The following is a 13,901-nucleotide window of genomic DNA, read 5'->3' on the forward strand; positions in this document are numbered from 1 at the left end:
AAAATAAATTTAGTTAGTAATAAAATTTTCCCAGTTAGTTATTTTGTTTTAATATATAATGACCACACAGGTCTACACTAAAATTGAAACCATAAATTTCATGACTCTTAAAGTTATTATCTTAATGTTACTACAATATTCATTTTTATCACAAACTAAATAGGATATTATTTTTAATTTATTTGAATCACCTTTTCTTTTACATCATTTATCATTTGTTTATTAATTAACAATCACAAGCCACATGTTTTTTTTCTATGAAATCAATCAATCACCGGCCAGTTAAGCAAGAATTATTGACTTTGAGAGACAAAATGCCACAAGCTCCACACACCCTCCTCCCTCTTCCACATAATATCTTATCCAACAACTTTCGTTTAAAGAGGAAGCTAAAATTTTAAAATACATTGAAAAAAGAAGTGGCGAGGGCACATTCATACTTTTCTGCAATAATACTCTTCCTTTAAAAATTACACTCATTTTTAATTATTATTATTATTATTATTATTATTGTTATTATTATTATTCATCCCTTTTTATGTCTCAAACACTTTCTTAAAGCTCTGCACCACAACCTTCTTCAACTTGAACTCGAAGTATGCGGTTTGTGTGAGATCCAAAAGTCTATGTTCCTTTATTCAGTCTCAATTTTCCATCACAATCTGCTTCTTCAATTCTCCAATTTCAATATTCTTATTCTGCTTTGAAATCCTAAGCACCACCCTTTGTTCGATGTCTCTACTTATTCGTTTTCTTTAGCAGAGTTAGTGATTATCGCCGCAGCAGATCCTCCAAGATTAGTTCTTTCCGCTGATTCTTAGCTTAACGCCTTGTAACAATTCACACTCCAACTTGATCTGAGACTTTGGCCTTTTCAGCTACATTTCAAGATCTTCTCCATTTCTTTTTGGTTTTTTTGGTTTTTTTTTTTGTTCCCTATTTAGTTTTTTTATATTTTTCATATTCTAATACTATGATATCCTAGTACGTGTTTTTTAGTTTTTTAGTTGCAGTTGTTGTATTCGCTGCTAAACTATTCTAGGTCTCTTTTTTTGTTGAGCTCCGTTCAAGTTTGAATTGAAAGTTTTCTCCTTTACTTCTTCATTTTTTATTTGGTTTTTCTTACTTTGCATTTTGAGCGCCCCTTTTGATCTGGGGGCGTTCTGGTGTTTGTGTGGTTCTCTGTTTTAGTGTTTTCTTTTCGGAGATTTTGAAGTGGAAGTGGGAGTTTGGGTGATCTGGGTTTTGAGTTGAGGTAAGGGGTTTGTTGGATACACCTATTGGCTTAAACCATTTGAAGGGTTTTTATGCTTTGTTGCGAAGATGCTTCCTGATCAGAGAAAAAAGGTAAAGTTACTTAACTGATGTGTATATATGTAGCTTAATCTGTGACACAACACAGTTGTGTTGTGTTGTGTTGTGTTATGAGTTCTGCTTCTATAGTATATGGATAGAGTTTGTATTCATCATGATTGAAAATTTTTGTTTTCTTATCCCATCTTGTGTGGAGCTCTTACTCTTCTCTGGCACTACTTTTTTATTCTCTCTCTCTCTCTCTCTTGCTTGTGGATATGAGAACCGTTTCTAGTTAAGAAGAAACAAAGTGTGTAGCAAATGACTATATTTCTCTTCTATATGCCTAAGTCTGTAGTGTTTGATTTATGAGAGACTGCAGAAAGTTTTCCATCGCTTAAGATTTGATTGTCTACTATTTTGGTTTCTATGGTATCTACAGACTATTGCAATGGCTTATTTTAGCCTCCACCTCTCCCCTTTTATGTTTCATTTCATTTTAATATTACCAGATTACTAATAGTGAAATTTGTATCTTTTTTAATCATGAATCTTTTATCCCTCTGAAATTTAATTATACCTTGCCAATTCTACATTTGGGATTTAAAACATTCAAAAAATATGTTTGTTTCATTACTTTTAGAGAGGATCAAGTCAAATGTACATTCCATATTTTTTGTAATACGAATCTTATCTTATGTTTAACTGTAAATTAACTGCCTCATCTTTAAAAACTTGGTGCGACCTTTATCCCCTGTTACAACTTTCTTGTATAAAAATATGGAGCATAATTATGTTTCCTTCATTAAAATATGGATGTTGCAGATCATTTAAACCATACGTATGGCTTTGAGTTGGCTTAGTATCTTCATTAGAATAATTTGGTTTGTTGTGTTTTAGCAGTCATCTGTAGAGGTGGACTTCTTTACTGAATACGGTGAAGGGAGCAGATACAGAATAGAGGAAGTAATTGGTAAAGGAAGCTATGGTGTTGTCTGCTCTGCATATGATACACACACTGGAGAAAAGGTTGCAATAAAGAAAATAAATGACATATTTGAACATGTTTCTGATGCCACTCGCATTCTTCGTGAGATTAAGCTTCTTAGACTTTTACGCCATCCAGATATTGTGGAGATCAAACATATTCTGTTACCTCCTTCTAGAAGGGAATTCAAGGATATATATGTTGTCTTCGAACTCATGGAATCTGATTTACATCAGGTCATCAAAGCTAATGATGATCTGACACCAGAGCATTACCAGTTTTTTTTGTATCAGCTTCTTCGAGGCATGAAGTATATACATACAGGTTAGTTAGGGAATCTTTCGTAGATTGCCTGCTGTAGCATATATATATTTTTGTTATTGCATAAAACTAGTAGCAAAATTATATGATCACTATGGCTGATTTTGAACTTCTTAATGGACTTGTAGCAAATGTTTTTCACCGTGATCTAAAGCCAAAAAACATTTTAGCAAATGCTGACTGCAAACTGAAGATTTGCGACTTTGGTCTTGCCAGAGTGGCTTTCAATGATACTCCAACTGCTATTTTCTGGACAGTATGAATCTTTTTCCCTGAAACTATCACCTTCAATTGAGCATAGCTCTCTTTCTCAGTTCATCTCGTCACCTCTTAATGTTTGTTTGCTTGCAGGATTATGTTGCAACCAGGTGGTATAGGGCTCCTGAGTTGTGTGGATCCTTTTTTTCCAAGGTGCAATATATGTTATGACTTATGACTATTATTTAAGATCATTGGTCAATTTTATCCAAGATGATTTACCCCTGCTTGATATGATTTACTAAGTTAAAAAGATTTATTTTAAATGATGAATGTTTCAAATAGAAATTTTAAATTTTAACTTTACTAAATAATATATGTACAACCACTTTTTCTCACTTAAGTAGGTTGGCCACATAGATCAACAGGAATCAGTGCCTATCATTGTTTGTTTCATAGTTTAAAGCAGTAGCCAGTAAGTTGATCCCGTCTATGAAATGAAGATGGACAATGTTTCTATGCTTCTGTGTACCATAATGATTTATTATCTTATCCCGGACCTGGACTTGGTAAACATATTTGGTCATAAACTTTTGTTTTTCAGTATACACCAGCTATAGACATATGGAGCATTGGCTGCATTTTTGCAGAACTTTTGACGGGAAAACCTCTTTTCCCTGGGAAGAATGTTGTCCATCAACTAGACCTTATGACTGATCTTCTTGGAACTCCATCTCTTGAAGCCATTGCTAGGGTCTGTTGTTCAGTTTCCCTTCCTTTTGGCAATTTTGTTTGTTCTATTTTGTTACTCAATGCAACCTTGGTATTACACTAAAAGGTACGAAATGAGAAAGCTCGGAGATATTTGAGCAGCATGCGAAAGAAGAAGCCTGTTCCTCTCTCGCAGAAGTTTCCTAATGCAGACCCCCTTGCTCTTCGTTTGTTAGAAAAAATGTTGGCATTTGAGCCTAAGGATCGGCCTACTGCTGAAGAGGTTAGATCTTGATGTCCATCTATCTGTAGTTCACATTCTCTGTTATATCTGGTTATTAGGTTATCATGTGTATAATAATGTCAGGCTCTAGCGGATCCATATTTTAAAGGCCTGGCCAAGGTTGAGAGAGAACCATCTGCTCAGCCAGTTACCAAGATGGAGTTTGAATTTGAGAGACGCCGGATAACAAAGGAAGATGTACGAGAGCTTATATACCGAGAGATTCTGGAGTATCATCCAAAGATGTTGAAGGAATTTCTAGAGGGATCAGAGCCAACAGGTTTCATGTATCCAAGGTATTGTCTAAATCTCTATCCAAATTTCTGTTTTGCACCTCATTAGCACTTCATGAACAACACATTTGGGGGTTGGTCTCACTTGATATTGTTGCCTAACAGTTCATAAATTTGGACACTTGTCGGTTTTACAATTTTCATTTTTGCTCATTAAGGAGCCTATGTTTACAATACCTTTTTAGTTAGATTTAAGTCATGTAACTCCTATATTCAGAATAGAGTTATGGCTAAAATTATCAAATTTATTGAAGTACAAAAGAAAATGCTATGACAAACTTCCAACAAATACTAACAAAACAACCTCCATTGCTTTTTCTCTTAAGGTTAAAAGCCACATGCCCACTTGGTTTTCAAATTTCATATTAAGTTCATAGATATATGAAAATAACTGATATATGGATACTTACTATTTGGCATGTCTTGCTAATTTTCTTCTTTTTCTTAAAAAAATAAATTACATCATATGTTTGTTGAGATGCAATTTTAACTGCAAATTCATCATTTATGGGATTGTAAATTTGTGATTTTCAAGCATATTTAATTTTAGTTGATGTATTTTAGAATTGCCTAGTTTTGTTACTCTAATTTCTGTTAGGTGTAACATTAGCTTGTTTTTCTTTTCCAAATTGTATTTTGAATAGTGCTGTGGACCACTTCAAGAAACAATTTGCATATCTTGAGGAGCATTACGGCAAAGGGGGGACTGTTACTCCCCCTGAGAGGCAACATGCATCATTACCAAGGTATCCTAATTTCTGTTACTATTTTTTGAAATTGTTCCTTTCTTCTTTTTCCATTGTTCTTTTATATTGTCAAATTCCAATATAGAATAACCCCTTTATTTGCTTTGGAATTGCCAACTTCGCTGATTTGTTGCTGTACATGCAGACCTTGTGTATTGTATTCAGACCACTCAATGCAGAATACATCTGAGGTTGCAGATGACCTATCCAAATGTTGCATCAAAGAAGTTGAGAAACAACCCATAGATAGCAGTAGTGCCATCCCTATGTCTCGACTTCCTTTACAAGCACCCCAAAATATTCAAGGTGTGATGATTGACTTTAGTATACATTTTGCCCCTTCTCTGTCTCCCGTTTGTTCTTCCTATCTATGTTACACACATGGCTGACATTATCTGATAAAGAGTGTTGTGCCGTCCTGAAGCTTGTTTCATTTTAATTCATCTCTTTTTAATCTTTGCAAACATGTACTTCTTTCTTCAGCCACATGGTGGAATTTTGTGTGAATGGCTGATAGCTACAAGTCTGTATAGAAGAAATGCTTAAATAGAGCTGTGGAATTCTTTTATTTTATTTTATTTTTTATGTTTTTTGTAATCATATTCTTTATTCTAGCTGCACCTTAATGTATCCATATACATGCACATAATTCACAAGATTTGGCTACAAAATGTCTGGCAGAATATAAATACTGTTATTCCCAAAAAAGAAAAAAAACTGGCTTATAGAATATGGTAATATTACATATAGATTTAACTTGGTATAATATAATTTTTCATCCTACAGATTTAAAGTACCATGATGCTATTATCATCCAATGTACATTTGTGGTTCCCTTTCTGTAGGTGTTGCTGCAAGGCCCGGAAAGGTTGTGGGTTCAGTAATGCGTTACAACAACTGTGGGGTAGCCGGGACGGCCGAGGCTGAACAGCGTCGGGTGGTCAGGAATCCATCTGTTTCAGCTCAGTACGCAGCATCGAGCTGTTCATATCCTAGGAGAAACTCAGGCTATAAAAGTGAGAGGGGGACAGAGGAGGGTGGGATTGAAGGTTCAAATGGACTGCAGCCAAAGCCTCAATACATGGCAAGAAAAGTGGCTGCTGCTCAAGCTGGACCTGGTGGTCAGTGGTATTGATAATGAATTATATTGAATCTATGTGGCCAACGAGAGCCTTGTGTTGTGCCATGAAACTCTGATAATACCCGAGTTTCTCGTGCTATGCCTAATGTTGATCATCTGAACTGAAATTTCACATTTGAAGTAACAAACAAAGGGGAAAGCTTAAGGGACTCAAAGTCCTAATGTTGAAGTATCTAGGGGATGATTTCTAATTCACACAATTTGCATGGTCAAATTTGAAAGGGTTCTCATGATCCAATTGATGATTTTCTTGCACTCTAATTTGCTAATAAAAGAGTACACGAAAGATCTGAAAAACCATGAACTTGAAGGCAGACCGGTTGCTTCATTGCATAATTGAAGTTGTTACTTTTACCCTAGTATTATTTGGGTACCAATACCAAGATAATGTATTTTCTTCTTTAAAAAAAAAAAAAAACTTATAGCCAAACTGCCAAAGTCATATTCTCTCGTCTCTTTCTCTATGGGGGTATCTTTGGTGTTAGTAACTTAATTAGGTGCAACAAAAGAAACGAAGTGTTGGTCCCCAATGAATGTTAACTCCTTGTTTCACAGGTTTGCTTACCGAATTCCACGTGTGCAGTCTGATATTTCCCTGCAAGTATTTTCCTCAGCCTATGAAAATCACAAGTGCTTGTCGTATCTTATTATGGGTGAACGTGGGTACACACTTTTATGTCGTTACACAGAAAACAACACACTAATTCATTCAAGAGATAAGGAGGCGGTTTTCTATGCAGGTCCTATTTGGGGGATGGAGGGGCTCAGTTCCTCTGTCATTCAGACTTTAGCATACAAATGCAGCAAACTCGTTGCCCACATCATCAGATGGCACTTTAACTCATCAGTCTCATTCATGACATCTTTTTTAGATCACGCCCTTTATTCGCCAAGAAGTCTTAAACCAAGACAAGAACAGTAATAGAACAAGTAAGAGCATGTTTGGTTTATCATCTAACTTGTGTATGAATTTTGAGACAAAATCACAGTTCAATGGAAATTGAATGTAAAAGGGGTTTTAGATGTTTTTTATTTTGCCACTTTTAATGATAAATCAAACGTGTACTAAACCATTCATTTTGTTCGTTGCCCATTAGCAAGCAATGGATAATTTTCATGAGTAGAAGTAATGTTCAAGTTCAAAACATTCACACCTTGACTGGTCTAGTGACATTGTTTTCCAACTATAATAAAGGTTTTCCATACTGTAATTCAATAAGATTGTTGAATTTTAGTATAATTATTTAAAAAGTTGTGTTCAAGATGGTTTCTAACTAATTGATGACATAAAATCTTTGACCCAGTATGTCATTATCAAAATCACTTTTTTTCCCTCCGTTTCTTCTGTTGTGTAGTATCATCTAATGAAGTGAGATTTACTGATGTATATAGGAGAAGGAGTTAGTAGTTTTTCATAACACAGTGAATCAATATTTCTAAGAAATAAAATCTAACGAAGTGATTTTTCTATCGAACAGTATTGCATGTAAAGAAGGGCATTTCTAAGAAATAGTAAAAACCTAACGAATAGATTTTTCTTTTCATTCAGAAACAACACATGTTTAGAAGCAAGATTCCAAAACCTTAGTCAACAACAAGAGTGAGTTAGTACGCCAGAATAGCGTTCTGAGTATAAATATCAAGTTGTAGAAAGTATAGTCTTAATTATATTTTTTTTACTAAACCTGTTCTCATTTCATCAATCTATCTCAATTCTCATGTGGACGAGCAGTAGTATTTACAGCGAGTGTTCCATGCTCCGCAGGCTCCTCTGCACTTCTCTTCCCCGTCTTCCACTAAAACCACAATCTTCCTCCTTAACCATTCTCAACTCCTCACTCACCCAAAATCAAAAACAAAAACAGAAACCCTTATCTTCCCACACCATCAAATCCTTCTCCACTTCCAAAATGGGGGACGCGCCAAGACCCTTATCCGTTCCAATCCCCACTTTGGAAAAAGCAGAACGCTCCGACCTTCTCCGCGCCCTAGAAGCTTCCATGGGTTCCCCTTTCAGCTCGGAGCCTCTCTCCCCAAACCCTAACTCTCTCATCATCGTCATCAGCGGTCCCAGCGGCGTCGGCAAGGACGCCCTCATCTCGCGCCTCCGCGACAACTCCCGCCTCGCCCTCCACTTCGTCGTCACCGTCACCACCCGCCCCCGCCGCCCCGCCGAGGTCGACGGGAAAGACTACATCTTCGTATCCAAGGAAGAGTTTCTCGGGATGGTGGAGCGGGAGGAGCTGCTGGAGTATGCACTGGTCTACGGTGACTACAAGGGGGTCCCGAAGCAGCAGATTCGGGAGTGTCTCGCGAAGGGCTGCGACGTCGTTCTGAGGGTGGATATTCAGGGGGCTGCCACGCTGAAGAAGGTGCTCGGGAAGTCGGCGGTGTTTGTGTTTGTGGCGGCGGAGAGCGAGATGGCGTTGGTAGAGAGGCTCGTGGACCGGAAGACGGAGACCGTGGAGTCGTTGTTGGTGAGGATTGGTACTGCCAGGGAGGAGATGAAGCATGTTAAGAATTTTGATTATGTTGTGGTCAATGCTAAAGGGAAGCTTGATAATGCGGTCAAGTTGATGGAGTCTATTATTGATGCTGAGAAAGCTAGGGTTTCTCAGAGGACTCCTCTTTTGTAACAGACATGCACATGGTATACCTGATTTATTTTTATCTTTTTCTGAGTATGCAATTGAGGATTTGTGTTTTATGTGAAATTTCCGTGCTCAGTAGAATGAATTTGTTTGCACTTGACTGAATGAAATTGTCATGTGTGTTTCACTGTGGAAAGGATTGGTGTTTCTGAGGAAATGGCAGCTGCCCCCCCATTGACAATGAATTGAATCAAAGGATATATTCAAACCAATGTTTATTATGTTCTAAGTTCTCCGCAAAACTCAAAATATCTCAAGTAAGCAAAAGCATCTAAAGAGGGATATCCACACAACATATGAAGTAGCTGTTTGTTTCATTTGGTAGTAGTTATCCATACAACGTACTGACAAAATTCAGTATTTTGCATGGACTATGTACTTGAGTGATATCAGCTCTTTGCAATGCTTCATTGAGATGTGCCCAAAGGTATTTGATAGTGAAATTTGGAAAACAAAAAGGTATTAGGTACGTACTTCTGTGAGCATGTGTACCTGGTAAAGTTAGATAGTTGACAGGCTTAGATTAAAATTGGGGGCCTGCTACATACTCTAAAATTGGATTGATATAAGTTGCACATAGTTTTTGAATGGAGAAGGTCACTACATTAAATGTCAGAAACACATTTTGCACTGTGAAATGTTGACATTATGAATTCAAAGTTGAGATTGTCTCAGTTCATAGTGTGAGATTCTTTTTATTATGGAGATGCATGCTATACAGGGGTGAGTTTATTTTTGCTGGACCTGCTTATTCTTGATTATAAATAACAGTATTTGCTATATTTATTTATTTACTTTAATAAAATGATTTTTTTCCTTACAATTTTTTATTATGTGTTGATATTGATTGTGGTACATCAAATATGACATGTGGCAGTATGCTGTAGCTCCTTGTACTATAAAGAACTTACTTATATGCTTAATCATTAATATTTTTTGAATTGCTATTTCCTTTATTTTCTGGGCTAACATAAGTCACTTGAACCTTGTGTTTCTGGTACTTGTAACCAAAGATAAGCACCAATACTTTAAAATAGTAGCAAAATCTGTGCCAGTATTGATGTTGGACACTTCACAGATACTTGGTACTCCTAGTTTTGTTTTACAGTTTTTTCAGTTCTAGTTTTTGAACTTTTATATCAATATAGGCAAGACTTCAACAATAATTGGACAAATGATAGTATTTTATTATGTTTACAATGATTTATGCTAACTGATAAAACATCTTTTATCTCTTTTGATTTAATATTTGAGTTTTTAATTGAATTTTAACTATTTTTATTTATTGTATAGTTGTACCTGTCCTGTAATTTTAAGAATTGCCATATTTCAGTGTCAGCATCATGTTGTATCTGTGCTTTCTAACTTGTAACGTGCATGACATAACTGACTGTATTGTTAATATTGCCTTTTCCCTGTAGGTTTTATGATGGATGATAAACTGAGTTGGTGATTTTTACTTGTGAGCTTTGCTTGCCTCTGACGAGCTTGATGCTCATTTCCTACAACTGGTGTCATGTCATCATGGGAAGACATGTTGGGGGTTATGCTTGTGGTGATTCTTCCAATACTGCCTTAAATGAAGTACAAGTTCTTGGTGAATAGAAATTCTAATTACAATGTCTAATATCATTTGTTTATTTTATTCGGTGATCTGGTTTGAAATAGTTATCTAGGAAGCATATTGAATTTAGTGGATGAAACAGTGAACTGAATTGACACATATAGCCTTGATACCTGGTGTAATCCTTCTTATGAACTGATTCAAAAAGCCAGTGGCTCAAACTTAATCACAATAGGTTTTTATGCATATATACTGGGTTCTACTTTTCCTTTCTCTCTCCTCTCATTCACTCTTTGGTTAAACTGCAATATTTAGATATGCTTGAAGAACAGATAGGAATGAATCAATTTTTATACTTGTTCAGTTGTTCTAATTCAATAAAGAAGGTGGAAAATAAGGTTTTTTTTTTTTGATCAGCCAAAATAAGTATATATATATTAGCAAAGTACCAGAGGTACTAGAATTACAAGCTAAGATTCTAGTCTAGTTCAGCACCATAACAATTTGGTTGCAGACCAGAATAAGTTTCATATTATAGACTAATACAATTATTGAACCTAGATTCAAATCCTCATCTGCGGAAGAATCCTTCAGATAGGTGGAAAATAAGGTTATAAATTATTTCCATCTTTTCTTTGTATATTTACAATTAGAGTTTGTGAACAATGAAATAAAGATCCTAGTCGCTCTTATGTCACATTTGTTATTACCTCTTCAGTTTAATATTTTAGTGGCATAATTTTGCTCTCATCTTATCCGTGAATTACACGAGTCATATATGATTTGGGTTGAAGATCCAATCCTTATTTTTTCGTTTACTGACATGGATTTGATGTAATGTATTTTTGAAGTTACTTAAAGAATGTTGCTGTTTTTATTATTATTTTTCCTCGCCGTTTACCCTTTTTTAAGAAGTTTTTGCCGTGGAAGTCATGACTTCATATCAAATTGAAATGGTAGAAGATAAATTGTTAAAATTTGGGTTATTAGAGGAATGAATGGATCTAAAACATTGCTCAAGCATGTGAGTCTTCTCCAGAATCTCCTCATATTCGAAATTAGGAATCTCCTCCAAATGATGGAAGAGGGCAAATTTGACTTGGCGATTTGGCTGAGCTTCCTAGACCCTGCAGTGTCTGCGTGTCGTGTAGTTACCTACTTCCCTCTCCATATTCACCAAAAAAAAAGATTAAATTCATATATCATGATGAAATGATGGTTACATCCTAATTTTAAAAAACTGTAGCTGAGAGATATCTCATTTCATATTCCTAACGTATTGAATAAATGAGGGTTATTGCAACTTCTACAAAAAGTTCTTCTGGTTTTTAGCATCGCCCTTGTATGGTGCAAAGGTTATTTGTCTTGACAGAAGTTTTCGTGTACTCTGGTCATTGAAACCGTATTGTTCGCAATGATGTGTCAATATGGGTTCACTATGGACCCAAATTGTTTGCTGCAGGAGCAGACCCAGAAGTTTAATTTTTCTTATAAATTTTTCACATATATAACAATAAGAAATTTAATACATATAATTGATTTTTTTTTTAGTAGAAGAAAAACTTCCTTTCTCTAATTGTAGGTAATTTAAATCCGTTTACTATTGTGGCAAATGTATTGAACATGAAGGAAAATTTAAATATTGTTCTAGTCATTGTGGTTTTTTTTAATTTTTTATTTTAATCTTTATACTTTATTCGTTTGTTTTGAATTCCTATAATTTCAAAATTAGGTCCGTGGTGCAAAAACCAAAATCCAAATTGTATGCACGATGCTAATTTCTAGTGATTTTAAAAATCATCCGATCAATTTTTATTTTATAGAAAATCAAATTTAAACTTTTAAGGTATAACTACTAACTATTTTTTTAATCAAATATTGAAACTAAATGCATTTAAATCGTAATAAAAAAGAAAAACTACACACATATTGATAAAGAACTTAATGTCTATGCAATGTGTAAAACTTTTTACAGTCGGTATATAACTTTTTTGTCATTTATAAAACTTTAAATTTTAGGAAATAGTAGTTTTTTTAAAAGTTTATCAGAAAGTTAAAAAAAACTTGTGAAATAAGTTGGATGAGAAAATTTAAATAATAATAAAATAATTATTAAAACAAAATTGTAACAGTAGCATGACGAGAGGTTATTCTTGCCATCGAAATTGTAGACGAAAAAAATATCATTTTTCAAAAATATAAAAAATAATTAAATTTTAAAAAAAAGAGAAAATTAAAATATATTTTATACAGTAATTGAAATAATAAATTAAAATGGAATAAAAATTGAAACAGAGCAGAAGAGAAAGGAGCAACACATACTAGATAGCTCATCCCCTTTGCATATAAATAAATAAAAATATCTCCATTAACTTAAGCTTGTAGCATATATCGCTGCTCTGTTTTACGTGTACGCGTAAAATAAAACCAAGATATTCCACAAGCATAAACTTATGGCCTGGGTTCTTTTAAGGAACCCAAAGAATCTAGATTTGATTATTGTGAGGTCCTTAATTATTTTCTCTTTTTTTTTTTTTTTGCTTTCTTCTTAGGCCTCCCTTTTCTGCTTCACTTTCTTTTACTTTTCCCTTTTCGCCTACGCTTTCTGGGACCTAAAAACGAAAATGAAAGACATGACAAAGACCTTAATTTGTTACAGAACAGCAGATTGTTCCTCACATGGACTCATTGCATTTATACTGTGCTATCTCTATCTCTTTCTTTTTTATCATGGAATAAAATTAAAATCAATAGTCAAATTCGTACATGAAAGCATGAAATACTAATAAATTAATTCTTCAAAAGCTAAAAATTTAAATTTAGTCTCTTCATGCATAAAAAATATGACAAATTAATCATGCCGACAATTTAATAATAAATTGGTCTTTAAACTTTGTAACTTAATATCAAATTGGTCATAAAAAATTTCAACTTATTATCAAATTAATCATTAAACATTACAACTTAAATGGTTTCACAAATTTAACGACTAACTTGTTGCACAATGAGGAACTAAATTATATTTTTAATCTTTCAAGGATCAATTTGTCATCGCATTACTTTAGAGGACAAATTTGACTATTAACCCGTAAAATAACATATATTATCATTGGCTTAAATATATTTTGTGTTTTTTTCATTTTCATCCTTGTAAATTATTTTTTTTGTTTTAGTCATTGCAAAATGTGTTTGTTTTATTTTTCGTTCTTAAAATACTTTAGATAGCACTTTGAATTGTAAAAATATATTTTAAATAGGAAAAAAAATATTAACTAAAATACTTTAAGGAAGAAAAACAAAAAGAAACACATTTTGTAAGAAGTAAAACAAAAATAAAAAAAACTAAATTACAAAAATAAAAAATATATTTAAACCTTATTTTTGTCGCTATTTTATGTACTAGAGGCTAGTCCCAATTGTTATGTAGTTAGTTTTAGGCCTATAATTCCCAAAAGTTAGTTTATGGGAAAAAGGTTGCCTTTGTTATATACTTTATTTTGGTTGTGCTACTATTTAATATGAGACTTCCAATACAAATTTTAACGCCGAAGGCCTAATATTTTGAGCATAAAATTTTCAAAAGTTAAATATTTACATGTTATACATATTTATATAATAAAATACATGAAAATATGAAATTATATAAAATGATTTCATTCAAAAAACATAAAGGAATTCACATGGGTAAAATGTTCTTTTTCGTGTTAATCAT

General features: G+C 33.9%; 2 protein-coding genes across 5 annotated transcripts; both read left to right on the plus strand.

Annotated features, from left to right (window-relative positions):
* Nucleotides 1-530: 530 nt before the first annotated feature.
* Nucleotides 531-7,000, plus strand: LOC114376538 (mitogen-activated protein kinase 15-like). The gene is made up of 10 exons (XM_028334704.1): nucleotides 531-1,347; nucleotides 2,197-2,605; nucleotides 2,731-2,858; nucleotides 2,954-3,013; nucleotides 3,405-3,554; nucleotides 3,639-3,794; nucleotides 3,879-4,090; nucleotides 4,732-4,833; nucleotides 4,979-5,139; nucleotides 5,679-7,000. The coding sequence occupies exons 1-10, from the start codon at nucleotides 1,324-1,326 to the stop codon at nucleotides 5,966-5,968; spliced, it is 1,692 nt and encodes a 563-aa protein (XP_028190505.1). The 5' UTR covers nucleotides 531-1,323; the 3' UTR covers nucleotides 5,969-7,000.
* Nucleotides 7,001-7,614: 614 nt separating this feature from the next.
* Nucleotides 7,615-10,437, plus strand: LOC114376539 (guanylate kinase 3, chloroplastic-like). Of its 4 annotated transcripts, none has more exons than XR_003658985.1 (4): nucleotides 7,615-8,624; nucleotides 8,763-8,882; nucleotides 9,019-9,091; nucleotides 10,047-10,437. XR_003658985.1 is itself a non-coding variant. In XM_028334706.1 (2 exons), the coding sequence occupies exon 1, from the start codon at nucleotides 7,693-7,695 to the stop codon at nucleotides 8,608-8,610; it is 918 nt and encodes a 305-aa protein (XP_028190507.1). In that variant the 5' UTR covers nucleotides 7,625-7,692; the 3' UTR covers nucleotides 8,611-8,624; nucleotides 10,047-10,437. The 4 variants fall into 4 exon arrangements, 1 of the variants encoding a protein (XP_028190507.1); XR_003658987.1 differs by having other exon boundaries at nucleotides 9,019-9,052; XR_003658986.1 differs by lacking the exon at nucleotides 9,019-9,091.
* The last annotated feature ends 3,464 nt before the right edge of the window (nucleotides 10,438-13,901 follow it).

Source organism: Glycine soja, chromosome 11 (genome assembly GCF_004193775.1).
Source record: "Glycine soja cultivar W05 chromosome 11, ASM419377v2, whole genome shotgun sequence".
Taxonomy (NCBI): domain Eukaryota; kingdom Viridiplantae; phylum Streptophyta; class Magnoliopsida; order Fabales; family Fabaceae; genus Glycine; species Glycine soja.